The sequence below is a fragment of the Merops nubicus genome, unplaced genomic scaffold (genome assembly GCF_000691845.1).
Source record: "Merops nubicus isolate BGI_N331 unplaced genomic scaffold, ASM69184v1 scaffold9007, whole genome shotgun sequence".
Lineage (NCBI taxonomy): Eukaryota > Metazoa > Chordata > Aves > Coraciiformes > Meropidae > Merops > Merops nubicus.
The window spans coordinates 40,171-55,992 of NW_008622256.1; the positions used below are offsets into that span (position 1 = coordinate 40,171).

The following is a 15,822-nucleotide window of genomic DNA, read 5'->3' on the forward strand; positions in this document are numbered from 1 at the left end:
GTAAATGGTTAGTGTAAGTATGGTGCACAGCCATGCTAAGCCCTGTTCAGTTGAGCACAAAAGATACCAATATTTTTATCTTGCTTTACAGGTATTTGACAGAGTCCTATGGTACTGGCCAAGATATTGATGATAGAATTGTTGAAGGTATTGAGTTTTCTTTCTTTGAGTTGAAGGTTCAAATGTTTTCTTTTTTTTTTTTTCTTTTTTTCAAATATGAAATGTCAACCAACAGCAACGAATTAAAATCTAGGATGGAAGTACTATCAGACTTCCTAGGGCATAACTTGCTGATAATTTACCTTGATCCCAAATTCTGGAAACATTTTTTATTTGTGATTCACTTTATTTGTATTTAGTATAGTGTCATATAACCCTTGATCTAGAAATTGTTTAAGTGTATGTTGAGCTTCACAAAGAGGTACCCAGGACTGGATTTTAAACTATGTGAAATTTGCAAGGACAAGGCTATGTTTTCCTTATGATCTGTTAGTACCAGGAAAGAGTAATTTCTCCTCCTCACCATAAAGTTCTCAAAGTCAGATAAAGTTCTTTTAAGTTATGGTTCTGGGTAATTTTTCTGTTACCGCTTTTTTGTCAAAAAGCATATGATTTGGATTAACTTTTTAATTGTATTTATCTTTACAATAGACTCCCAGACAAGGTCAGAAGAGGCTGTGTTGATCATCCAGTTGAGCCTCTTTAAAGTTGCATGCACTTCCTAATTGAATGAATTAAAAGAAAATAACTTTTTGAGAAAATATAAATAGCTCAAAACTAAATAACCCTCAGACAATTTAATAATACCTCATATGTCAGTTTTAGTCTTCTGTAGCATATAGTAGATGTATTTTGGAATTTCATTACTCTGTCTTTCTCTTAAACCAAAAATTGTTACTTTTTCTTTTGCTTTAAATTTTTCTCTTTTCAATTTCGAGCCACTGGATTATTCAAGAGAAGTACTGCAGGCTTTAATCTCTTGTTGCTGTAGGTTTCCTTAAACCTTAGTGAAACCCACTGTGTGCTAAAGGAACTCGGAAAGTGGACAAAAGTTGGATAATGCCTGACACTGTATACCATAAAATTAATTTGTACTTGCAGGTATTCTTAGAAGAGTTTGAGTTTTTTAATCTAAACCAGCATCTGATGCATGACTTTTGCAGTTTTGGGGCACAATTTTAATGAGCATGCTTACAGCATATATATTACTAGACAACATAAAACCTTTAACTGATCTGAAAGACCTCTTGCAATTTGTTTTTATTCATGATCTTTTCTTGAAAGCTGTTAATATTACATAAAATACCAAATATTTGTCAAAGACCTCTTAAGGTCAGTTTTGAAAGTCAGATTTGCATTTTCATAAGCTTTAAGTATTAAAAAAGAAAAATCTAACAAGAAGTTATTGCTGATAATGTCCTACTAAATGCTACATTATCATCCATATTTTATCCAACCATTGTAGTTATTCCTCCATTCTTTAATTTTTGTAGGAGCAGATTTGTAGGTGGTTGTCAGTGGAGTTTTAAATTGAAGTTTCTGCTCCCTTAGTTTCCATTGCATATTTTTTAGCTAAAAGCCTTAAAAAAACCTCACTGTGGTTTCAGTGGTTTATTGTTAGTGTGATTCAGTAAATCTTTTTCTTTGATCTTCAGGGCTAGTGAAATGCAGTCTTTCAGCAGCCTTGTGTTTCATAACTATTAAACATTTTCAAACTGCTTAAACTGTGCATGATATTTATATATATATATGCATTAGATTGCTGCCACTCTTTCTGCATGGGCTTCAGGGCACTTGAAAACAGCAGCCAGTAAAAATTAAAATCACACAATTGACCTAATTTGAAAGGGCATTTTAAAGTTGTTTTTGACGTCAACAAACTCTCCTAGTACGTTTTTTTGTTCCCTAATCAATCTAACATGTTGCATGCATGACATTTAAGTGACATTTCGGTCTGTGGGGTAAGTGGGTAGTTTAGATTTTATGAATAACAACTCATTTGGGAGGTGTCAAGTTGTTTGTTGACTCATATAGTTTATGTATCAGTTATTTACCTGTTTTCTGTATAAGACTGTCATTGAATAATTTGCAGTGTTTGTCTCTGAATTTCTTACAGTATTGATTAAAATATTTAGCAGTGTTATGTGATATTTAAATACTTCATTGTAAGGTCCCCCACAGTATATGCAGGACAATTTGCAAAACTGATTATTTGTAATAGGTAATATTTTTTCCTTTAATTTTCAAACCTTATTTTAAATAAATTCACGGTATAATTAGTATGTTTTTGTTCTTCCTTTATTTTTGGTAGTTTATTGATCAAATTTTAACACTTCAAAAATTTTAATTTTTTAAACAGCAAATCCCCTCCTAGAAGCCTTTGGAAATGCAAAGACTGTTCGCAACAACAACAGCAGTCGTTTCGGGAAATTTGTTGAAATTCACTTCAATGAAAAGGTACTGCAGTTTTGTTACAGGCAACCAGTGATGCTTTTTTTGCCATAAAATGGAAAAGCTAGACGGGCAGTAGGCTGAATAGACTGATTAATCTTACAGCAAATAGCTACTGTCCTACTTTATGGATTTGATTTGTATTCTGTCATTTGGAAAGGAAAACCAAAGCCACACAGTACTGTGTCACTGCTGGGAAACAGTGAGTCAAGTCACTAGGAAAACTTCTTCCATCCACAAAAGAATAAAAATTCTTCCCTTATTGCAATAAAAGGCAAAAAGTCCCATCTAGAAAATAATGTACTTGCTGTTAAGTATCTATGCATTCCTTTAATGCATAAATAAGTGCATATTAAATATAAACATATCCATTTTAATGCTCTAATACTTTAAATGAATTATTGATATTTTTATTTATTTATAAGAAATTTTGGGACCTCACATGAATATTATGCATGTAATAGATATAATGGAAATTTTTTTTTGGTCAAAAGTAGTGTTCACTGTGTAGCTTATGAAAAATTTTGGTTTGGTGTAATTTGTTTGGATAGCATATGTATACACACATTCCACAAGTAAAGATGACTGTATTGCTGTGCAGCATGGCCAAGATGAAGACTTCCCTGTAGAGATTAGGTATGTGTCTCCTCATCTTTCTGATTGAGGACATGAAAAAAACAATTCTTGCATTCCTTCCTGTAGAGTTTAAGCACATCATCTGGTCTTGAGCTTGTGGTCATTTCCTAAGTTTTCCTCACATGGTTTTGTAAATAAACTTCAGATCTTTGGTTAATAGTTTAGACAGTAAATAACTAGATTCTTTTATGGCTAGAGGGACTGTATCTGTTAGTCCAGTTCATGTTAACAGATTTACAGAAAGGACCCAAATTTCTACTTGGGTGGATTAATTGCTGCTTCTACTACTGATTTTCAGCTTCAGAATAATTACTTCATCTGAAGTAAATATCACTCAGAGTGTCTTCAGAAACTGCTTAAAAGCCTGTTTCAGCTTTCCAGTCCAAGATCAGCCTCTTTACTTGATCCCCTTTTTTACAAAACTTCATAGTTCACTTTGTGGTGACCTTATTAGGTCTGGTTTCTCAAAGCAATATGAGTACAGACTGGAGCCCCCTGAATGGGTGACTGCATAACCATGGTCAAATCTGTCAGGCAGTAAGTCCATCGTAGTTGCTGTAGTGGCCATAAGCTCAGGAATCTCCTTGGTATTAAGGTTTGTCTGAGCACAGGGAGTTTTATCATGGGCTAGGTAGCAAATGGCTTTCAAAACCTGTGTCAGACTTCCATCTTGGAAAAGAAGTGCAAGTGTTAGAAATAAAATGTTTGGTTATAATTTGTCTGCATAAGATGTTGCCCAAATACATATTCTGTAATTTTAACCCCTCCTTCTTTGCAAGAATCTCAGTGAGATGCAACTAGAAAAGGTTGTAATAGCACGGCAGTGACACTTATTGTCATCCAAAAAGTGTAAGGGTGGCTCTAGCCATGCTCTTTGCAGGAAATACTCAAATTCTACCAAGAATTTCTGCTTGCTGGGTGAAGCAGACCCTTCTTTTAAGAGGAATGTATGTATACACAATACACGAGCCAGGGAAAGAATTTATGGTAAAGGCAATGGCTTCTTTTCTAACCTTATTATGTACTGGATATAGATAAATTTTAAAATATTTTTTTTAAATCTTTTTTTTGAGCAGTGTCTGTTGAGAAAGTCATGATCAGACAGATGTAAAATGAAAACCTCTGAATCTCAAATAATAAAAAAAATATTCAGATAATAAGAAAAATATTTCTTCCTCCTAGAATTCGGTGGTTGGTGGATTTGTCTCACATTACCTTCTGGAGAAATCTAGGATCTGTGTGCAAGGCAAAGAAGAGAGGAATTATCATATCTTTTACAGGCTTTGTGCTGGTGCTCCAGAAGACATTAGGGAAAAACTATATCTAAGCTCTCCTGACAACTTCAGGGTGAGTATCAGAGCTGGTGTTTGTATAGCTCCTCATATTGCCATAGATCATAGATTTTATTAAAAAAATATTAAAATCTATGATCTATAATCTAATACATAGATGATCTATAATCTAATACATAGATTTTATTAAAATCTCTATTATTATCTTTGACATACTGTTTCCTTTTAAAAAAAGATCAGAATATTTTTTGCTATAACTGTTTGATCCTGAAATAAAGCTGCTTGTGATTTTTCCTTATTGGAAGATTTCCTGTACTTTTTCTCCATGTCTTAAAGTTGAGGAATCTTTGCTTTTTCCAAAAATGTACTGTTGCATCTACAGCTGCTAGTAATGTTGTTATGGGCTGTTCTAGAGGAGTAAAGTGAATATCTTGATGGTAACTGTTTTGTGTGTAACCCAGCTTTTAAGTCCTGAAAAGTGCATTTATTTCGTCCTATTCAAACCATGCATTTAGGACATAGGAGTTGTCCCACAATTCTGCCTCTTAAATTATTCCTTCCTCATGCTTCCCATTAAGGCTCAGACCATGGTGAAGAAGTTGTTGGGTTTCTCTGTTCTAGTCCATGTGCTTTCACATCACTTACTTTTCTACTCTGTTGCCCCTTGTTCCTATCATACTGTACTCTGCACTCTAGGTTGTAATTTGTACTGTGCCAGTTTTGAGCCTCTCCCATTCCTGTCATCATACTCCTCTGTCACCCTTGGTGACTCCCAGGTTACATGATAAGACGAACCGGTCCCTTTCAGCTGAAAGCCCTTTTATCTCCAGGTTACCCAAAGCCTATGCTCAGCTCTTCTGCCAAGATGACTTCTATTCATGAAGCATGATCCTCCCTCTTAGTTTTTCTTCACCTAATGTATTCTTTCCTGAGCACTGCTTACTGTTTCCAAGTTTTGACTATCTTTCCACAACCTGTTACTGGTCCAGTCACTCAAGTGATGGAGATACTGATAAAATGCAAACAAAATCAGTGCTGAATGTATAAGGAATGTGGTCCTAACTATACCTAAATGAAAGTGAACTTAAAATAAAAAGGTGGAGAAATAAGACTTGATTCATTCTGTGTCCTTCTTTAAAAACATTACATTAATGTTCAGTGGCTGGGAAACAGCAGAATAGAATTTTAGGGTTGTTAGGAAAGGAAGGGAGAATGAAATAGTGAATTATGCTGGAATGTACATCCATATTTGTAAATAGCATGCACACTAGCATCCCAACTCACAAAGGAACAGTAAAATTCTTGGATGAAACAGAGGCCATGGTTGAAACCAAGCTCTTAGTATGGGTCTTTTAATTCAATCCAGTGTGCCTGTTTTTACAGCTTCTGATTTGTTTGCTGCCTTGCTTTCTTTTCTCCATACTTTATTTTTAGGGTTTTTGCCCTTTTCTGAGGTTATGTGGTTTCTCCTGATGAACCCTAATTCTGTGTTGTTTCTAGCAGCAATCCCACAAACATGCTGACTTTCTGTCCTACCATTAACTACTTGCATTCTTTTCCTCTCATTTTTCAACTTTTTAAATTGGTGGTTTTTTTTTTCTTTTTACCACTTCAGTTTAACTTCTAACTTTCCTTCAGCTTTCCTCCTTCTTCCTCCCCTTCTCTATGTTCATATTTCTCAATTGTTTTCAGAAACGACTGACAAATAACATGATGTTTCCTTTTGCTTTCTTCCCCTTCTTGTCAGTCAAATTTGTTTCACTATTTTGTGCTGTTTGCCTGAGTGACTCCAACCCTGTTTCCCTTTTTATTAAATTCCCTTTTAATTTTTCAATATTAGATCTCAATTATTGCAGAGGATTTTTTTTTATTTAAGAAAATGGGTGAACCCTTATCCAACCAGGTTTTTTTTTTTCCTGGATTGTCCCTTTTCTTTTTTTTTAAAGTAAGCTTCTACTATCCTTTTCAGGATCATTCTAATATATTCACATCTTAAACTGTCACCTCCAATTTTACTAGTAAGGTGAAGACTCTTGCCTTCAGTCACTCATTCTGACTATTTAATTAAATGTAAATATATGGTTAAGTTTTTAGTTTTGTTTTTCATTATCTTTTGACAATCACACTTGAACCATAAATATCTACAAATGTCACCATGTGCTTTGCTGACTTGCACTGAAAAGACTTCTACTGGCAAATCAAATCCTACAAGTAAATACTGGTGAGGTTTTTCTGTTTTGTTTATCTCTGTCTCTCACGGTTTCTTGGCTTATGCTTGGCTTGGAATCTTACGGAAGCAGAATTTTATGTATTTCTAAAATACCAAATCCTTTTATGGGTTAGGAAGGGTTTTGTAGCACAACCCTGGAGACCCTATGAAGTTACAAAGACGTAAATTAATTGACTGTTGTCTTTTTAGGCTTCCTTGGTCTTAAGCGAGGTGAGGAGCACTGTTAACAAAGAATTACCTTGCTGTGTTGATTGTTTTTGTTGTTGTTGTATTTTCCTCCTTGGTTTTCTTGGACTGTGCTAATCTGTTACTTTCCCCCAGATCTTTTGTACTCAGTTATATCAGAGGGCTAGAAGCCTTAAAGATACAAAGCTCCTACAAGTTTTGTGCAAAGCAGTGGTTGCATAGGTGCAACTGTTCACTGACAAGGTTGCTGCTGCCTCTTGGCTGGGCCACGTCAGCCTCTGCTTACTGACGAGGCAGGAACTGGGCAGAGCTGCACTTCCATGTTGTGCACATGGTACATTTTGCACATTGTACGTGCTGTGGTATATTGCTCCCTAAAAGCCATGGCAGTATTTTAGGACAAGTTTCCTTACTTCCTTAAAGGCATTTCTGTGGGCCTTTATAGACCTTATATTATTTCTTTAGATGTTTAATTTGTATGTTATAGCTAATTTATTTGTACTCAGTTGTGCAATGGAAACTTGACCTGATGCTTATTAAGAAGGAACTTGTGTTCTCTAGAAGGAAAGCTTTTCTTCTGAAACACCCAACAAATGCAATACTTAAACCCCACTATTTGTTTTCATACAACATGGTGCTATTTTTCAAGTCTTTCTTCTTTACTGTGCATTTGTTTTATGCAATATTATCTTGTATGTTCTAAAGCTAAAATCTTGAACAAATTTTCAGATACAGGTTTTTATTGTGTAGCCACTTTTCCATTAAAACTGACTTCTTGTGGTTGATAGATTTTTAAGTCTGGAACAGAATGTGCTGCATGCCCACTCTTGGGGATTTTTTTTCTTTTAATTAAAAACTCTGCTCATGAGAGCACAGAAGGTTGTATATGTCAAGGTCAGAATTATAACCTCCTTAAAATCAGGATGCTGCAGCACAGTACTGAACACTCTGAGTGCCTTTATGGGAGGCACTCACTTGCCTGTTTCAATTATAAAGAGCTTACAGTCACACCAGCCTTATCACACTGTGACATAATTTTTTTTTTGACTTCTACTGAGTTTGCAGCAACGACTTCCATTTACATTAAGAATATTTATACCTCTACCAGAAGTTAGTAATTGAATCCTGAGTTCCTTGCTGCATGTGAAAGGTCCATTCTGCATGTTATATTTTAAAGCTTCAATATTCCTGACATATTTTTAAAAATTTTCCCCTTCGGAAGCTAAAGTAGATTATCTTTACTGAAAAAAAAGTTGGATAATTTTCATCTTTGTATGTATGTAAAATTAATATAAATACACTTAAAGGTCATTAGTCATATTGCACAAAATTTTCATGAAGTATCATAAAAGATTTTTAGAAAAACAACATCAACAAAAAATCAGAACAAAACCCACAAAACCAAAAACAATTGTAAAAGGCTGATATTCTTCCTAAATTTGTATTAGTTTTGTCAGGATTACTTTCTCCTCTGCTCTTCATTCTCATTTGCTGCTTCAGGTTTTATCATAAAATGGTGTGAATTATCACACTTGTGTCACTTTTTTACCACTTTTTTTTGTTGAATGCATGTCTGCCTGATTAAAATTTCGTGGAAATACCATCTTTCAAGTTTCAAATAATAGATAGTGATATCCTAGAATCATAGAATGTCTGGGCCAGAAGGGACCTCCAAAGGTCATCTAGTCCAACCCTCCCACCATAAGCAGGGACATCTCCAACTAGATCAGGCTACTCAGAGCTTCATCCAGCCTGATCTTGAATGTCCCCAGGGATGGGGCCTCCACCACCTGTCTGGGCAACCTATTCCAGTGTTCTATCACCCTCGTACTGAAGAACGTTTTCCTAACATCTAACCTAAATCTCCCCTTTTGTAGCTCAAAGCCATTACCCCTCATCCTGTCACTACAAACCCTTGTGAACAGTCCCTCCCCTGCTTTCTTGTAGGCCCCTCTCAGGTACTGGAAGGTTGTTATAAGGTCCCCCTGGAGCCTCCTCTTCTCCAGGCTGAACAAACCCAACTCAAACAACCCAAATTATAGTAGGCAAGATCTGCTGACTGATCAGTGTTTTGATATTTTTTTTGGACAGGAAACATTCAGAAAAAAATCACTTAAATTGATTATTTAGAAAAAAATATCCCTAAAGTCACAGTTTTGCTTCACAGGTCTGTTGTGCCACTTGTCTTACGTGCTATAGCTTATCAAGTCAGAGTCTGAATTAAGACCAGCTTGTGTTCCAAGACTCCAGCATGTTCTGTCCAATGCCTGGTTTCTCTTAACCACACTTAACTGAAATTAGGGCCATCTCAGATCTAATGTAGTTCTCATTTTACACAGAAGAGAAACAATATTAAAAGTCCAAGTGTAACTTTGTGGTCTTTTTTCGCTAGTAGGATGAATTCCCCTTGACTTGATCCCTTGTCCTCTCTCCCCCATGTATGTGGCCAGCTTGGCACAGGCATGTGATTGCTCTGGGCACGTGAACCAAGACAACTGCAGTGGGTGCACCTGCCTGGATTTTGGCAGCACTGATGGGGGTTACCTCTCTGTAAGTTCATTCTTCCCCTGCAGTTCTCCTGGGGAAGAATGAATTTACTTTACTTAGCAAAGGACTATGAAAAGTTGCAGGTTTCTTACACTTGCCTCCTCCAAGCACATCCACACAAAAGCTTGCAGTCCTGAATTTCCTTGCTGAAATTTAGAAATTCAAAGTTATTAGGTAACCCTGTGCTGAACCTTGTTGGTCTAGGTGCCTTGGACTGCACCACATGATGTTGAAAATAAAGCTGCAAGTAAATCTGCACCTGGAGCATATTAATGCAGATAGAAACTGATTTTTTTTCAGATCTTAGTTTCTGGAAGATAAATCTGATTGCCTTACGTTTGGGTCACTGATGTTGTAACGGGGTGTTGAACTTCAGAGTTGTTTTGTGGTTTGTGTGTATTTTTTTTTTTTAAATAATAGTTATTTAAGTTTGGTTTTTTTTTTTTTTTTGTGATAACCTCAAGCTGTGTATTTATATGCTTTAAAAATATAATTTCTCTTAGATTTTTAATGTAAATTTACTTGAGTTTTTGGTTTCAAATGAAAGCTTTTATTTTGTGATTAAATGTCTCCTACATAGGCTGTTATTGAATACCATGTTGGTTTATGTTCTCTGCCTGTCAGTTAAGTTTCCACATTCTCTTCTTGTTCAGTACAACCTTTTTCACTTCCCATCCCTGGTTTCTGGCATCATGTTACTAATACTATAATACAGGGATATACGGTGTTTAAAATATACTGTGCTTTGCATTCTTATTGGCTGATAACAGTTTTCACTGTTTTGTTAAACACCAAGCTAACTTTGAACAGTGTTTCTTGTTACTTCGTTTTAATATTAAATTTGTCATCTAGTTTCTTCCTGTTAGAAAGGCTTTGAAGAATGTTTTATTTTTTAGAATTTTAATAAAAGGGTAGCATTATCTGTGTTCACCTAGTTGAAAACATCTTCTTTGTTCATGGGCTAGAGCAAAGAATCAGTTCACTTCCTTTAGACAAAGGGCTCTGTCCAAGCTTTTGGACAGAGTTCTTAGTTTCAGCTGAACAAGTCAGAAAGAAAATGCTGGTGATCCAATTTTGCTGGTAGTTTCATCTGCATGCCTTGTCTGTTCTCTTTACTGTACAACATGAGGTGGATATCAGAAGTGGGATTCTGAATTAGGCTTCTGCTTGTACCATATTATAAGCTTTTAATAGTTTTGAAGATTTTTAATATACTATGGCTCTTATTACCCATAGAAATATATCACTGGTGAGTTAAAAAAGAGGAAAGTTTGGTACTGAACAAAGATCAAAAGGTTTATTTTCTTGGTTCCTAATTTTGATTGTCTTTGCTGTAATCCCAGACTCCATTAATAAGTTTAGTAGCGTTAAACCTTAAAAAAAGATGATGGGACTTAACAAAATGAGTATCCTACAGTGTCAAAAAGTTTTGGTTGTCAAAATCGAGAAGCTTTCAATAGATGTTTGTTACTGTCACACTTTTGTACCTGTAAATAAATACATTTTGAAGGAATTAATTCCAAATTCTAAATCAAGCTATGTAGAGCAAGCCTTAAATAAAAGCGTGTTCTCCTTACTTCTGTCTTTAATTATGCATTTCCACTTTTTTATTGTTACAGTATTTAAATCGAGGCTGTACCAGATACTTTGCTAACAAAGAAACAGACAAGCAGATTTTGCAAAATCGCAAGAGTCCTGAGGTATGTTTGTATCTTCAGTTAGTTTATATTATTAACTACTGCAGATAGAGTTGAAAATGATGGTTACAGTTTTACAGGGTGGAATGAAATGTTCATTTTACACATCTTTATAGGTCTAAATGGGTGCAGTCAAAGGTGTTATATTCAGAACTCCAGTTTTGGAGTTCAGTCCTAGAAATACATTTTAACGTGCCTCTTAAACTCTCAAATGGAACAGTACATAAAACTGTTTCCTTTTCATTCTTATAACAATATAACTCTTAAATGATGCAGCTTGTCTTCTGTGGAAAACAAAAATCTATCCAAGACTTTTATAACTTTCTTTTTTAATCTTACTGCTGCTAGAAATATGTCAGGAGCAGTATTTTTTTTTTTTCCAGAACCATTTTTATTGTCAGGGTTTTGAAGTGATACTCCAAACTAACTATTTTACAAAACATTAGTGCAACCTCACTTTCAGCACGAACATATCCACCTCCCTGATACACTGCATTCTTTATTGTTTAGTGTTGTCACTTTTGCTATTAACTACTCCTTACAGAGGAGTATGGAATTTCCTGAAAGGAAATGTGAAACTTCAAAACATTTCTTTCCTCTTGCTCCATCTCCATTTACATTTTTAAAAACTTGGAATGACCAGAATTTATAGTATTTAAGCTTTTGAGCTTGTTCACACCAGAACACTAAGGAATTTAATCTGAATTAATAGTATATGTGAATTGGAAGTTGTTTAAACACTTCATTAAACTTGTATTCTGCTCTGTAATATAATTTTCGTGTATTCATATCTAGAATATGAATTTCTCATTTGTATAGATGGAAAATATTTCAGATGTTAATCAAATCTGTGTGTGTGATTCAGTATCATGGCAAGCTGCATATACATGTGGAAAAAGGCAAAGATAATTTTACTCAAGGGCTTCTCTCTCCCAGTGACCATGATGCCATCTCCCTCACCTTTGAGAACTTGGCCTTGAGCTTGTATGTAGCTCATGCCTGGGTATGAGAGATTGTATAGGTGCTCCCTTTGCTTAAGACATTGCAAAGTCTGCTCCTGGATTGCTAGTGCTGGTGTGTTGTAACACTGAACACGTAATGCCAATTTCTTTTGCTTGAATGCAGGCTGTTTTCTGTAATCAGGGATGGTGGAGTGTGGGATACAGAAATGCTGACTTGATATTACTGTGAGTCAGAAAGCTGGTTGATACCAGAAAGATGGTTGGGAGATTTTGCTTCAGTTTACCTTAAATGAAGATTTGTGGTGAAGCTGGTCATTTATGTAGGCATAAAGTATCAGCATTTATTAGTTCTTGCTACTGGAAGATGAACCTGTGCAATCATCTGTCACTGATGTGATCTACAGGAGAGTGTTCTGTCATAAAACTTGTCCTCTAAAGGACTTAATGTGAAGTAAGTGTTTGTCTAAACAAAAACATACTGAGAGAATTATTCTGAAAATATATATTAGATATTAAGTAGTGGAACATACCATGCCATAATACCTGTATGTTACAGCCATGTCAATTCAAAGACTCAATAAAGGATCAGATTTCAATGATAATTAAGCCTAGTCTAGCCACTTCAACAGGAAATATATTGCATTGTTCAGAAATTTAAAATTTGCTCTGTCATTTTATGAAAAATATTAAGATTGTTTACTTTAATAAAAGTAGCTGAAATAGTCAATTAATACTTCAATTATTTTTGTGTTTTCCTTATCAGGAAGATGAGGTGATCATTTTACATAATTAAGATGTAGTTTAATTTTATTGATGTGTCTAAATGTTGTGTGAAGTGAATTTTTCAGATGCATGTGGTGTTTTGTTTTGATAAAAATCATGTTAGCTTATTTAACATTAATAAAGTTTCTGTTTAAAGTTAATTATTCTCTTTAGTTGAAAACATTTTAAATTACCTGTAAAAACGTAGCTCAGTCTGTGCATGTCTGGTTAGCCTCTTCATTGCATGCATCTGTGTTATTATCTGCTATTTAAATTCAGTAACAGGCTTTTGATGTAGTTAAATCATGAAAATCAGGAAAATGTTAAATTGTTTTTTTACGATTTTACATAGCTGGTATTCTTCTAATCCATACAACACCACAAACAACTTTTCTTTTTCCTAGTCACCGTAAACGTTAACAAATATATTTCCCTAAATAAGTATTTAGGGTAGGGATAACTCTTTCAGTCCTGATTTGTGCTATACTCCTTGCCCCTTTTTGCCATCCTATTAGAAGGTCTTCAATCTTCTTTCCACTGCTGGGGGCTAGAAGCAGTCCTGTGTAAATGCTTTGATAGCTCCCTTAGCCTTTCACTGTTCACTGTCCTGTATTCCTCTGTCCTTAGCTGTCACCTTCTCCAGCTTCTGCTTTCTGAAGATAGTTTGAAGTTTGCTTTGAAATTTTTGAAGATCATGCATTGAAGTATCAACAAATTAAAATAAATTATGGTTCTTGCAAAGCCTGTATTGTATGAAGAACTTTAATAATTTTATACTTGTTTTGGCATGCTTTTTTATGCTTTTTGTTATGGTTTATTCTTGACTGAAAATAATTACTTACATTTACTTTACAATCACTTACTGAATTTTTTGTTTATCTTATTTTATAGTATCTCAAAGAAGGTTCCTTGAAGGATCCACTCTTAGATGATCATGGAGATTTCAACAGAATGTGCACAGCAATGAAAAAGATTGGACTGGATGATGCAGAAAAACTTGATCTTTTTAGAGTAGTGGCTGGTGTCCTTCACCTTGGAAATATTGATTTTGAGGAAGCTGGGAGCACTTCAGGTAGATGAAACATAAATTGTTTTCTGTAAAAATACTGAAAAAGTCTCTTGATTATAGATGATTCCTTTCTATGTAATTAGTGCTGTAGAAAGTGGCTTTGTGTTCAAGGGTAATTCAGTCTTAGTTCAGCCCATTTTGAAGTCAAGTTTAGCTGCTGCTTTTGAAATTTTTCTTTTGAAATTTTATTTCCTTGCATGCTCTGAAAGCAAATAGGCTCTCACTGAAGTTTTTGATAAATTCCTGTGCAAAGTTTGCTATAAAGAGACATTTTGTGTCTCAAAATCATGCCTATATTTTAATAATAATTTTTAAAAGTCCAACTTCTTGATAATGTCATGAAAACATCTTGAAATTAGCAACTCTGTAGGAGGGAAAGGCATTATGTCCTTCGGATTCCAAAAATACCATAATATTAGTATTTTGAGAAGTGAGGGAAAAAAGTTACAGTAGGTACTTAAATAAATGTAAACTTTCCAATGTTAAGATGCCACTCATAAGATGAGTTGATAACAAGTGTAGCTAGGACTGAGTAGCAGAACGTGCAGGAAGGCTGAGGAAGGGGAATGAGTATTTTGGGAATGGTCATTTTTACCTTACTACTGAAATTAGCCTCTCTAAGTTGAGAACTGCAGTCCATTTATTCCTGATGGACTGAAGAAACTCCTGGTCTGGATGTACTATTAAATAGAACTATAGTAGAGAAGCTATGTATGTAGATTTTTATTTTGAGTTGCAAGATAGACACGATACAGTGAAATTGTTTACTCTTAATATAATGAAGTATGTATAGCTGTATAGCTAACTTGGTAAACTTGTTAGGAAGGGCATCCCGAAGAACATTTTAAAGGTGTTATGAATGGTGGATTAAGTGAGTACTAGCATTATAAGTTCATTAGCACCTGACCCCAAGCACAGAATCACCACAGGATGATACATTCTGTTTGGAAGAGGTTAGGGGTCTCTAGTCCAGTGCATCTTGGTCAAAGCAGGGACAACACTGAATTCAGACCAGGCAGCTTAGGGTTGTCACAGAGAAGGTGGTGTGGTTTTTTTTTTGGTTTTTTTTTTTGGTCTTTTTTCTGAGGTCGAATTGTAACCTCCTCAGTGGGACTTGCCATCTTCATGAAGGTGACTGAAATAAAAATGATTAATGTGAATGAATCTGGGAAGATGCAGGGGTAGAGAAAGGGTAGTGGTGTCACAGGGCTGTAAGCTTGCAGAGAGCTTCTGTGTTTGAGCCTTCTGTGAATTGGGACTTTGGAGTTGACAAGGTGGGACAGAGGGGAAAAAAAGAGGTGCAGATGTGAGTGGTGAGGCAGATTTGGGAGGCAAACAAACATGGAGAGGGGTAACTACAGAAAGTGAGGAAAGTCAGGGCTTAGGGAAGGAGGACACAAGAAAAAATTATTTTCTCTGAATGTTGAAACTCAAACCTTTTTTTTTTTTTTTCCCTGGAATATATTACTGAACTTCTAAAACGTTCATTGCAAATACAGGCTTTGTTCTGCTCTCACCCTGTTACAAGTACACACAGGGTGTGCATTTCAACTGCTCCAGGCAGTATGTCTCTTGCAAGAGACCTTCTAAAATTCCATTGCTGCTTCAAAAACCTGGGAAACACCAAACAAAAGCTATTTACTACAGGTCAGATGGTGTTTCAGAGCTTCCAAAATCAAGTCACAAAAGCCTTAAACTTGTAAGTCGAGTCCTTCCTTTTTTCTCTTCCACTTTACCTGGTTGTAGAGTTAAGGAATCCAGGCAGTGTTTGTTTAGTTTGTTATCCCTTTTGTTCTCTTCACTTATCTGTAGAAATGAATTTTACTGAGAGTAAGAGGAAATGAAGGTTGCAATGCTGACATACATAGTTAAATGCTAGATTTTGCTCATGTGTTTGAGTGCTTCACTTAGATGTATGAAGCTGTAGTGGCAGAGGAGCTGTGGCACCAAGGGCGGGGTGCAGAGCAGAAGGAAGCCCACTTCTCAGCTC

The 15,822-nt window shown here is 35.4% G+C and overlaps 1 protein-coding gene across 1 annotated transcript in view; it reads left to right on the plus strand.

Moving 5' to 3' along the window:
- Window positions 1-15,017, plus strand: part of LOC103777174 (unconventional myosin-VI-like) — a 31,447-nt gene extending 16,430 nt beyond the window's left edge. Inside the window, exons 6-11 of the mRNA XM_008944716.1 lie at window positions 92-147; window positions 2,360-2,457; window positions 4,270-4,434; window positions 10,962-11,042; window positions 13,655-13,835; window positions 14,920-15,017. Of these exons, the coding sequence (XP_008942964.1) occupies window positions 92-147; window positions 2,360-2,457; window positions 4,270-4,434; window positions 10,962-11,042; window positions 13,655-13,835; window positions 14,920-15,017 (679 nt within the window). The remainder of the gene's footprint in view (window positions 1-91; window positions 148-2,359; window positions 2,458-4,269; window positions 4,435-10,961; window positions 11,043-13,654; window positions 13,836-14,919) is intronic.
- The last annotated feature ends 805 nt before the right edge of the window (window positions 15,018-15,822 follow it).